This window comes from Pyrus communis, chromosome 14, assembly GCF_041283825.1.
Source record: "Pyrus communis isolate YQ-2024b chromosome 14, ASM4128382v1, whole genome shotgun sequence".
Lineage (NCBI taxonomy): Eukaryota > Viridiplantae > Streptophyta > Magnoliopsida > Rosales > Rosaceae > Pyrus > Pyrus communis.
The window spans coordinates 16,076,989-16,090,141 of NC_142578.1; the positions used below are offsets into that span (position 1 = coordinate 16,076,989).

The following is a 13,153-nucleotide window of genomic DNA, read 5'->3' on the forward strand; positions in this document are numbered from 1 at the left end:
TGGAAATCTGGAATGGGAACCCACGGCATGGTTGTTTTCTGGTGGTGAATGGGTTTATGTTTGAATGGTGCATGTGGGTTGATTATTTAAAGGGAGTGCATGTGGAATAAAGGTTGGAATGAACATGAAATGCACGGTTTTGAGAGATGATTATGGATGCATGTGTTGAATGATTATGGGTGTATGTGGGTGGAAATGCATGTGGGAATGCATGTGATTTGGCTGAAATGAAAGGTAGTGGGAAGTGCATGTAAGCCACGGCAAGGAATGCATTTTCTGAATGAATGAAGGCAGGTTATGTGGAAGGGCTTGAACAAAGGTAGAAGCATGGCACAAAGGTGAATGGGTGATGTGTGAATGTGGTTGAATGATTAAAGTGTAAATGATTAATGAATGGTTCTTTGTTGATGGTGGAAATCTGAAATGATGAAGTGGAATGTGCATGTGGCTGCAATGATGGAGAAAGAATGTGTGGATGCATGGTTGTGTTGGTGATGAATGTGAACTCTTTGTTCTTCATTTTCATTCCTTTGGTCTTCAATTTCGTCCATCTACTTGGCTTTAAGCATATGCAATCCATTCCAATCTCTAATTTGCTCCAAAAGGCTCCGAAAGGCATCCTTTTGCATCCTTAGCCATATGAACCTATAAACACACGAAAATGACTTTAAACACTAAATTAAGTAAGAAAACACAACATAAATGCATAAGAACTAGCTAACTAAGGCGCATAAATATGCTTCTATCATTCTACACCAAGCCATTCGGCCAAGACCAAACCCAACCCCAATCCGCCCAAAACCATCAAGGTACGTCTTTAGATAATGCTACTATTCTTAAGTTGCTTACTAGTTTGTCTCAGGGGCAAGAGAATCAAACCAAAGCCATGCAAAACCAAGACAAAAGGGTGGATCACTTGGAGAAACAAATTGGGCAGATTGCGGAGTTTGTAGGACAATTCCGAGACAAAGGCAAGCTCCCTAGCTCAACCATTGTCAATCCAAAGGGAGGGTTCGAATCTGCCAAGGCAATCATGTTGAGAAGTGGTAAGGAGGTCGGAACCACCTCAAGGCCGTCCAAAACAAGTCAAGAAGAGGACATGTTGCTGCAAGAAGAGGAGGAACAAGGAATAAAGGCCACGGCAAGGGTGAAAGAAACTTTGCCGCAGCCCCCTATTGTGCCAAAACCGTCCAACACACCTAAGGTAAGTCCAAACTCGACTTTGACAAGTTCTATTCCACTAAACGTGCCCTTTCCTGGCAGGTTTAGGCAATCAAAGAAGGAAGAAGCCGAGAAGGACATTCTAGAGACCTTTCGGAAAGTTCAAGTCAATATCCCGCTCCTAGATGCCATAAAGCAAGTGCCCAAATACGCTAAGTTCTTGAAGGAATTGTGCACTACAAGGAAGAGGGCGTCACATAAAGAGGTAGTAAGGGTAAGTGAGAACGTTTCCGCTGTTTTACAAAGAAAGTTACCACCAAAGTGCAAAGATCCAGGTAGCTTTACAATCCCTTGTATTATTGGTCAAACTAAGTTCGAACATGCTATGTTAGACTTAGGAGCTTCAATTAACGTCATGCCATACTCTATTTATGCTTCAATGAACCTTGGTGAATTGAAAAATGATGGTGTGATTATTCAGTTGGCCGATAGATCTAATGCCTATCCAAAGGGCGTATTGGAAGATGTCTTAGTGCAGGTGAATGATTTGATCTTCCCGGCGGATTTCTATGTCCTTGAAATGGAGGAAACCACCCATGCTCCATCCTTGCCGATTCTTCTTGGGAGGCCATTCATGAAGACGGCCCGAACTAAGATAGACGTGTTTAAAGGCACTTTAACAATGGAATTCGATGGGGAAGTGATTGATTTTAATATTTCTGAAACTAGGAGATTTCCTAATGATGATCACTCATGTTTCTCTATTGATATTCTTGATTCTTTGGCGCAGGCACACTTTGATCAATTACATGGCGATGCACTTGAAACGGTCATTACAAATGGCCTAGAAATGAAGGATCACATGGATGTCACCATAACAAACCACGGCACACAATTGAACACCCATGCCGAGGCCTTTGATGAAGATGTAATTGAGACCGTGGCAGCCCTAGAGTCATTGCCACGGCTCCAAGGTAAGTTCCCTAGTCCAATTTCAATTCCAATTTCAACTCATAAGTTGCTTCCTTCTATAGAACAACCACCTACACTTGAGCTCAAACCGTTGCCAAATCACTTGAAGTATGTGTTTTTGGGCGAGCAAGACACATTGCCCGTCATTATAGCTTCATCACTCACGGCACAAGAGGAGGAGAAGTTGGTGAGGGTTCTCAAAGAGCACAAGACGGCCATAGGGTGGACTTTGGCCGACATCAAGGGTATAAGTCCTACCACGTGCATGCATCGAATTCTCATGGAAGAAGGCGCCAAACCATCAAGGGAAGCCCAACGTCGACTCAACCCACCAATGATGGAAGTAGTGAAGAAGGAAATCATCAAATTGCTTGATTGTGGCGTCATCTATCCCATCTCGGATAGTTGTTGGGTTTCACCGGTCCAAGTGGTTCCCAAGAAGTCCGGAGTCACGGTGGTGAAAAATGAAGAAGATGAACTTGTGCCTACACGCATTCAAACCGGTTGGAGGGTGCGCATTGACTATAGGAAGCTAAATGCGGCAACAAGGAAAGATCACTTCCCTTTGCCATTCATCGATCAAATGCTTGAAAGGTTAGCCGGTCATTCTTTTTATTGCTTTCTTGATGGTTATTCGGGATATAATCAAATTGTCATAGCGCCGGATGATCAAGAAAAGACCACCTTTACTTGTCCATTTGGTACTTTTGCATATCGTCGTATGCCATTTGGTTTATGCAATGCACCGGCCACTTTCCAACGATGCATGGTAAGTATCTTCTCTGATTATGTTGAAAAGATAATTGAAGTATTTATGGACGATTTTAGTGTGTTTGGAGACTCATTTGATGCTTGTTTGCATAATCTCACTTTAATCTTGAAAAGATGCATGGAAACTAACCTTGTTTTGAATTGGGAAAAATGTCATTTTATGGTTAAACAAGGTATAGTTTTGGGTCATATCATCTCTGAAAAAGGAATTGAAGTTGATAAGTCTAAAATAGATCTTGTACGTCACTTACCCTCTCCTACTTCGGTTAGAGAGGTTCGTTCTTTTCTTGGCCATGCAGGATTCTATCGTAGGTTTATCAAGGATTTCTCGAAGGTTGCACAACCTCTTTGCCGTCTCCTACAAAAAGACGTGACGTTTGAATTCACCAAGGAGTGCACGGCATCATTCAACCTACTTAAGGAGTTGTTGACCACGGCACCCATCATTGTTCCACCGGATTGGAGCCTACCTTTCGAGCTTATGTGCGATGCTTCCGATTATGCATTAGGAGCTGTTTTGGGGCAAAGGAAGGAAAAGAGGCCGCATGTTATCTATTATGCCTCTCGGACTTTAAATGATGCACAATTGAATTATTCTACCACTGAAAAAGAACTTCTTGCTGTTGTGTTTGCTTTAGATAAATTCCGTTCTTATTTGCTTGGTACTAAAGTTATTATTTATACTGACCATGCAGCATTGAAGTATTTGTTCACCAAGAAGGAGGCCAAACCACGACTCATTCGTTGGATGCTTCTTCTCCAAGAGTTCGATATCGAAATCCGGGACAAGAAGGGAAGTGAAAACGTGGTGGCTGACCACTTGAGCCGTATGGTGCATGAGGAGGATGCCGTGCCTATCATAGAGACATTCCCAGATGAGCAACTGATGTCCGTCAAGGTAAGTGAACCGTGGTATGCTGATTTGGTGAATTATTTGGTGTCTAAACATGTTCCTAGTGAATTACTTAAACACCAATGTGATAAATTAAAGAAAGAGGCACGATTTTATGTGTGGGATGACCCGTATTTATGGAAATATTGCCCTGACCAAGTTATACGTAGGTGTGTGCACGATTCTGAGTTTAATGCTATTCTAACCTTTTGTCACACTTATGCTTGTGGGGGACACTTTGGCACTCAAAGAACAGCACTTAAGGTGTTAGAATGTGGTTTCTATTAGCCTACCATCTTTAGGGATGCTAGAACATTTTGCATGTCTTGTGATAGATGCCAAAGAACGGGCAATATTGGTCCTAAATAACAAATGCCGCAAACCCCCATTTTTAGTGTTGAAATCTTTGATGTTTGGGGTATTGATTTTATGGGTCCCTTTCCTTCGTCACATGGGTTTCTTTATATATTGCTTGCTGTGGACTATGTGTCGAAATGGGTGGAAGCAAAAGCCACCCGAACTAATGATTCTCAAGTGGTTGCAGATTTTGTGAAAACTAACATTTTTGCAAGGTTTGGAATGCCACGAGTGCTAATCAGTGATGGAGGTTCCCATTTTTGTAATCGAACCATCGAGGCGTTGCTCAAGAAATACAATGTCACGCATAAGGTGGCCACACCTTATCATCCTCAAACGAGTGGGCAAGCCGAGGTTTCGAATAGGGAAATCAAGCAAATTCTTGAGAAGACCGTGGGGCCTACAAGGAAGGATTGGAGTTTGCGCTTAAACGATGCATTGTGGGCGTATCGCACTGCCTACAAAACTCCCATTGGGATGTCACCTTTTCGGCTCATCTATGGGAAGCCATGCCATCTTCCCGTCGAACTAGAGCATCGTGCACATTGGGCCGTCAAAACGTTCAATATGGACCTTGATGCTGCAGGTTTACATAGGAAGCTTCAATTGTGTGAGCTTGATGAAATCCGAAATGAAGCATATGAGAATGCCCGGATTTACAAGGAGAAAACGAAGGCATTCCATGACAAGATGATTCGTGCCAAGACGTTCTCTATTGGGCAGAAAGTGTTGTTGTTCAATTCTCGCCTTCGGTTGTTTCCGGGTAAGTTGCGTTCCAAATGGGTTGGTCCTTTTATTGTCACTAATGTTTTCCCTCATGGTGCAGTGCAAATCAAAAGTTCAAGGACGCAGCAAGAATTCAAAGTGAATGGGCATCGATTGAAGCCCTATTACGAGACGTTTGAGGAGCATGTCGTGGAGGAGGTACCCCTCCATGCCGTGGAACCTAGTCAAGCTTAAACGGAGGTACCGTCCGGCTGGAAGACGTTAAAGCAAGCGCTTCTTGGGAGGCAACCCATGTGTTGAAACACGAGAAGAACGAACTTTCACTCCAAACCCAGATTTGCGTCCCTAACCTATCTCTTTATTGCTATTACTTTGCCATTTGTGTTATGTTTGCTAGTTGTGTTAGTTGATTGTTTTTGTGTTAATCTAAGTTTGAAACATTGAGGACAATGTTTGGTTTAAGTGTGGGGGGGTAAACAAGCTGTTTTTGCATGAAATTCGTGGGATTTTATCACCTATCACTTCACATGTTGTTTCTCACCGTTTTAAAGTGTTTTTAGTGTGTTTTGATGTGTTTTAGTGTCATATAACAGAAAACCTTAGAAAAATTCGAAAAAGTTTGAAAATTACCAAAAAGAGTCGTTTTTGAGTCATTTTTGCGTTTTAGGGTACCTTCCAACACAATGATGAGGATTTGGTTTTAAATTACATGACTATTATAGAATGTTGTAAACATGGCTGGAAGTTGATTTATGCTTTGGTTTATGCTTGGTTATGGTTATAGCTTATGAATTCACATGTAATTACAAAGAGAAAATCTGTTTTTGTAACATGCTTGAACGAAGGAACTTAAACTAAAGCTACATCCTTGTGAGACTTGAGCCTATAACGTTCTTTGGAGAGTATAAATCTGTGATTTCTTGTTTTCTAAAGTCGTTGCATGATCTCATCATTCTTTGCTTGGTTGCTACTTGGAATGCATTTCATTATAGTTCCAAATACTAGAACTCATGCCCAATTCATTCAAAGCATGATATTGATTGCATAACATACAATAAGATGAAGTTGTTAGTCAAGCCAAAGCCAAAAAGCCTATCCCTTTTCACATGTATTGTAGGATTACCCCTTTTGAGCATTTTCAAGCTTATTTTCTTTGTTAACCACATTATCCTCACCTAGCTTAGATTAGAACTTTCCATACCCTTGTTCTTAAAGGATAGTGAAGCATGACTTAGAATGAACTCCTTTTGATCAATATATTGCAGAAAATAAGTGTGGGGGAAGATAATAGGGCACGGACAAAGAATGAAATAAAGAAAAAAAAAAAAAAAAAAAGAGTTGAAAAATAAAAAGAAATTAGAAAAGTGTTGAAAAGTGATGCGAGAATTATATGCGCACAAATTAAACCCTATTTTTGACAATTGTAGTATGAGTATAAGTAGGGATCGTTCTGGACCGGGGATTAGGAGGGATTGCAAATCTCTTGGAAACTGACTCAAAAATGTAAAATAAAGTTTAAAACACTAAACTAGACTCAAAGAATGCAAAATTAAAGTTTAAAACACTAAGACAAACCAAAAACTCAAAATGCTTTAAAAACACAAACTAAATTGAATTCTAACTAAAATGAACATTAAAGCAAAAGGGGGATTGAGGTTTTTACGAAAATTGAAATAACGAAACAAGTTAATAAACTAGACAGAATGTAAATATGAAATTTATGGATGAATGCTAGCTAAGGGGTTCATCTCCATACATGTTACACTTGCATACAAGATTGATTCTCAGTTGGTCTTTCGATAAATTATGAAACTCAACGCCCCGGGTTAATTAGGTCCGCTTAAATTAACCGTCAAGTTCTCCTTAAGTTAATGAATTGGATGGGTTAGCGCAACGCAATTCACCACATTCTCCAAAAGTCCTTTACGTGAAAAGCACAATAAAGATACAATCAAAGATCATTAAGCATTATGAAAACTATAAGTGTTGACGAGGCATTCGTTACTATGGAATACGCATGAAACTTATGCCAAGAATTCGTTTAACGCGATTGTTTATAAGCAACCTCCACTACTTGTGAATATAAGTTCATAACGATTAGGTGAAATTCACTTATATTCTAGCGTCATATTTATGCATGAAAATTAAGCGCGCATTCTTAATAAACATTCATAAATAAGTTATCAATCAAACGGTTAAACAAATTGAATTCAAAACTTATGAAATTCCAACGAAAGGTAATCAAATCAAAATGCAAGTATAAACATTTATTTCGAATCACCCCCTAGCTAAAGGGGGGTTTATTTCCTCATAACTTTGAAATTAAAGAAACACCTAAACATTCCAACAACTCAAACTTGAATTGTATGAACGTTTAGGCACTCTTCTCTTCCATTCCTCATACGTACAAAACAAAGAGAATTGAATTTAAACTTTGAAATCAAAGAAACACCTAAACATTCCAACAACTCAAACTTGAATTGTATGAACGTTTAGGCCCTCTTATCTTCCTCGTTGTTGTAGCACAAGGTCTAAGGTGAGGTTTGGGGGATTATGGAAATGGTAGAGGAGTGGTTTGGAGGGTTGGGAAGTGGTGGAAATGGAAAGATGGTTTTGGATTCTAAGGGGACTCACGGCAAAGAGAAGAATGGAAGTGTTTGAGGGGTGTTGTGTTGTGAATGAGATGTTCTTGAATGAATGAATGCAAGGGTATTTATAGGAGTAGTGGAGGGAATATATGGTTGTTTGTTTAAGATGCAAGTGGCTAATTAATGATGGAAAAGTATGTGATTTAAAGGATGCAAAGTGAATGAATCATGAATCATTGTGGATGAAAGGTGGAAGTGCATGTGTTGATGACTAGGTTAGTGGGTGGAAATTTGAAAATGGCATATAGGAATGGGAGCTCACGGTTTGAATGTGTAAAGTGTGTGTGAATGCATGTGAAGATGCAATAAATAATGCATGTAGGGTTAGGAAATAATGAAGAAATGCATGTGAGATGTTTGGAAAGGAAATGGGAACCCACGGCAATGAAGTTGTTTTGTGTTGTGAATTATGATGAATGCATGTGAGTTAAAGAGGGAGAATGTGGTGAAATGATGAAGTAGGAAGGTGGAAATGCATGTGAGATGTTTGGAAAGGAATAAAGAATGAATGGTGGAAATGTGAGTGAATGATGTGCATGTGTGAGAATGCATGTGGAATTAAGATGAGTATGGAAGTGAAATAAATGAATGATATGTTAAGTGATAAGTGAATGATATGTGGTGAGTGATAAGTGAATGGTTTGATAAGTGATAAATGAATTAGTTTAAAGGGCTAGGGTTTAAGTACATAGAATGGGCCTAAAATAGGTTGGTTTGTATGGCATAATGTGTTTGATTGGGCTAGAGCCATTGTTTTGTGTCTTCAAGTGCATACAAGGCCTTCAAATTCGTCCATCCTCTTGGCTCCATGGATAAGCTATCCAATCCATGCCCAAAAATGCTCCAAATGGCCTCAAAATGCACTTTCTTGCTCCCTAGGCCCTTAGAACCTGAAAACACACAAAAGAAGCATAAAGGACTAAAATAACGAGAGAAACATAACGTAAATGCACGAGAACAAGCCATTTAAGTCGCATGAATATGCTCCTATCAAAAAGAAAAAAAAAAGAGTTGAAAAATAAGTGAGAATGATCTCACAAGTATTGGTTATTGAAGGAAGGGTCCAAAAGAGTGAATTTGACCCTAATTGTGCATGCATCTTCCCTTGTGTTTAAAAGTTGATTTCTGCCATTAAAAGTGAGTTTAAGTGTCAATTTCATTACTTTGCTTCCTATTGCTTTAAGAACCTTTGTTTGTCCTTTGCTTTTCCTTGTTAGCCATTACCCTTAGCCCCGTTACAACCCTCAACTTCTATCTTGATGTTATGTATTCAATATGTGGAGTTTGAATTTGGTATGAGCATATGGAATCACTGGTTCTCGTTCTAAGTAGTAGCATTCCATTCATGAGATCATATTCATGTCATTGTCGTAAATCCAGAAAATGCTTTCTTTGATATAACATATGTGAGTGTTAGAATTCATATTTACATCAATCTCCTCACATATACCTAGTGTAGGGTGTGGAGTTAGAAAATCTGTGTGAAAATTGAGTGCATTCTAGTAAGGAATTGAGGGAATTCTCTAAGGCATGTTACTACATTCAAAATGATGTTTTAATTGATTAAATGTGAACTAGTGAATGGTAACTATGATTAAGTGTTTGTTGAAGTGTAAAGAAAGCTAAATGTTGTGGGAATGATGTTCTATATTGTGTCATGTTCGTTTGAAATCCCTGAGATACATGTTGGAAGGTTTAGATTGTGTTTTGTTTTGTTTTTGGTTTCTTTTGTTTTGTTTTGCTCGAGGACTAGCAAAAGCTAAGTGTGGGGGAATTTGATAGGAGCATATTTAGGCGACTTACTTAGCTTGTTTTCGTGCATTTATATTGTTAATTCATAGTTGTTTTAGTAGTTTAAGCCATTTTCGTGTGTTTTTAGGTTCATATGGCTAAGGAAGCAAAAAGATGCATTTTGGAGCATTTTGGAGCAAAATTGGACTTGGAATGGATAGCTTATGTTTGGAGCAAAAGGAATGGACGAAATTGAAGGATTCCTAATCCATTGCAGCCACATGCACCCATAATCATTCACACCTTGCAGCCACATGCATTCACTCTTCATAAATCAGCCACATGCACATTCAATCATTCACACCACAACCTTGCACATGCTTTCCCATTTCATTATTCATTCACTTTGCACCACCAATTCAGCCACATGCACTTATTCCTTCATTATTTCACCCACATGCTCTCCCATTTCAGATTGCATTCACCCTTTAATCCATTGCAGCCACATGCACTCCCATTTTCTCCCAAAACATTGCACATGCATTTTCAGCTTTCCACCAAGTTCCTAGCTGTCATATTCCCTCTTCTTCACCTATAAATAAGCATCCATTGCAGCCACAATTCACACACACTTCCATATTCAGAAAATCATCTCTCATACACATTCATTCACGCCAGAAATTCATTCCCTCTCTCTAACACTGCCATACTTCACCATTCTTCATATTTTCTGCCCAAAAACACTCCTTGCCTTCCCCTACATCCATCCCTACCCTAAACACATCATTCTACATCATCCATAACCCCCAAAACTCACCAAAACCCCTTGTGTTGCAGCAACTAGAGGAGAAGAGGCCTAAACGTTCATACAATTCAAGATTGAGTTGTTGGGATTTTTAGGTGTTCTTCGTTCTTGTTTTCAATGTTTACTTTGTTATTACTCTCTAAGTTTGTTGTAATCATGAGTGGCTAAACCCCTAATTAGTTAGGGGAAAGTTTGAAGCCATGGACATATGTTGGTTATGATTTGATTTACTCCAGTTATGAATTCATGAACCTTAGATGTGGTTTACTTTTCTGTTTTGATTAAGAACTTGTTTATGTATGTGGGTTGAGGGTCGACACTTAATTTGCATGCCTAAACTTGATGCTAGGATATAAGGGAATTTCACCTAATCGTTATGAACTTATATTCATGAGTAGTAAAAATCGCTAGTCACAATTGTGTTTAGTAACCCTAGGCTGGATTAACATGCGTATTCCATAGTTATGAATGCCTAGTCGATGTTTATGATTTCCGTTGAACTTAATGATCCTTGTTGAATGTCTCTATCATGCGTATTCCATAGTTAGGGACTTTGATTAGGAATAATTTGGTTGTAATGCGTATTCCATTCAATCCAATGAATCTAGGGAAATCTGAAAGTTAATTTAAGCGGACCTAATTAACTTGGAGCATTGTCATTCATCGTTTGTTGAAGTCATAACTGGGAATCAAATTATATGCATATGTTCATGTGTGGATAAGGAACCCTCTAACTAGTTTCTCATCATTCTATTTCATCAATTTCGTTTTTACAATCTGCCCTTAATTAGAATCTGTGCATTTAATTTAATTTCGTCAAAACCTTAATCCCCCTTTACTTTAGTGTCCAACTTAGTTAGAAAGTGTCTTAGTTTGTGTTTATAAGTGTTTTGATTCAATTTGTTACACAAATTCGTCCAAATTCACCAAAGTGTTCAAAACTGCCCAGAAAGTGTTTTTAAGGCAGTTTTGAGTGTTTTGGGGTGATGTTTGAGTCTTTTAGTTTGTTTGAGGATTTTAAATTTTAGGTTTGCATTCATTAAGTCTAGTTTAGTGTTCTAAATATTGTTTTTACGTTTTTGAGTCAATTTCACATTGGTTAGCATCCCTAGTTAATCCCCGGTCTAGAACGATCCCTATTTGCTCAGATACTACAATTGTCATTCATAGGGTTTAATTTGTGTGTCAAGTTAATTTTCATATCATATGCAATGTAAGTAGGCAAAGAAAATGGAATGGTAACAAAATAAACACAACATAAAGAAAGAACACAAACCACACTAGGTTGCCTCCTAGCAAGTGCTTTATTTAATGTCTAGGCAAGACATGGTAGCTTGTTCATGGAGTTGAAAATTCAAGAACATCTACGACTTGATACACTTGCTCTTCATCCACTTTATCCAAATATGGTTTCAATCGCTGCCCGTTGACTTTAAAAGAGGTGCCATTCTTCATGTTCTCTATCTCCACAGCTCCATGGGGAAATGTTTGCAAGACTTTGAATGGTCCCACCCACCTAGACTTCAATTTTCCTGGAAAAAGTCTCAAACGTGAGTCAAACAAAAGTACTTTCATACCTTGGTGAAACTCCTTCCTTAGGATGGCCTTGTCATGATAGAGCTTAGTCCGTTCCTTGTAGATTTTGGCATTCTCATATACCTCATTTCTGAGTTCTTCCAACTCATTAAGTTGGAGCTTCCTTGCTACTCCAGCATCCTTGTAATCAAAGTTGAACTTCTTGATGGCCCAATATGCACGGTGTTCAAGCTCCATTGGCAAATGACAAGCTTTCCCAAACACAAGGCGATAAGGACTCATGCCAATGGGGGTCTTGTATGCTGTTCTATATGCCCATAGTGCATCATTTAACCTCAATGACCAATCCTTCCTTGTAGGGCTCACAGTCTTCATCAAAATGTTCTTGATCTCCCTATTGCTAATCTCCACTTGTCCTGAGGTCTGAGGATGGTACGGGGTTGCCACTTTGTGGTTGATATTGTACTTCTTCATCAAGGATTCAAAGGGTTTGTTGCAGAAATGGCTGCCACCATCACTAATAATAGCTCTTGGGGTTCCAAACCTACAAAAAATCACATCTTTAATAAAACTCAACACAACCTTATGATCATTACTTCTTGTAGCAATGGCTTCAACCCATTTGGATACGTAATCCACTGCCACTAATATGTATAAGTAGCCAAAGGAGGATGGGAATGGTCCCATGAAGTCAATTCCCCAAACATCAAAGAGCTCCACCACCAAAATGTTGTTCAATGGCATCTCATTTCTTCGGCTAATGTTCCCCATTTTCTGGCACCTATCACACTTAGAACAAAAATCAAAAGCATCTTTGAATAAAGTAGGCCAAAAGAAACCAGATTGTAAAACCTTTAGCGATGTCCTTTTGGCACCAAAATGGCCTCCACATGCCAATGTGTGGCTAAATGTTAGGATGCTTTGTTGCTCACTCTCTGGAACACATCTCCTAATGATTTGATTAGGGCAGTATTTAAACAAATATGGTTCGTCCCAAACGTAGTGCTTCACCATGGCAAGGAACTTCTTTCTTTCCTGAAAAGAAAGGTCATTTCTCATTATACCACAGGCAAGATAATTCACAAAGTCCGCATACCATGGTTCTTTTTCTTGAACAACAAAGAGTTGTTCATCTGGAAATGATTCATTTAGGGGCAAGAGTTGTCCCACTCCATGGTTTTCATTAATCCTGGACAAATGGTCAGCCACAACATTATCACTGCCCTTCTTATCTCGAATTTCCAAGTCAAACTCTTGTAGTAAGAGTATCCATCTAATCAATCGTGGTTTAGCATCTTTCTTTGTCATCAAATACCTAATGGCTGCATGATCAGAAAACACAATAACTTTAGATCCCACAAGATATGACCTAAACTTTTCTAAGGCAAAAACAACAGCAAGCAACTCCTTTTCAGTTGTGGAATAGTTAAGTTGAGCATCATGCAGAGTCCGGCTTGCATAGTAGATCACATGTGGAAGCTTGTTCACCCTTTGCCCTAAAACTGCACCAATAGCATAGTCAGAGGCATCACACATTAATTCAAAAGGTAATGA

General features: G+C 39.0%; 1 protein-coding gene across 1 annotated transcript in view; it reads left to right on the forward strand.

Moving 5' to 3' along the window:
• The window catches only part of LOC148691293 (uncharacterized), a 175,108-nt gene that overhangs the window by 128,226 nt on the left and 33,729 nt on the right, over positions 1-13,153 (forward strand). Inside the window, exon 5 of the mRNA XM_088683978.1 lies at positions 1,205-1,947. Within this exon, the coding sequence (XP_088540104.1) occupies positions 1,205-1,947 (743 nt within the window). The remainder of the gene's footprint in view (positions 1-1,204; positions 1,948-13,153) is intronic.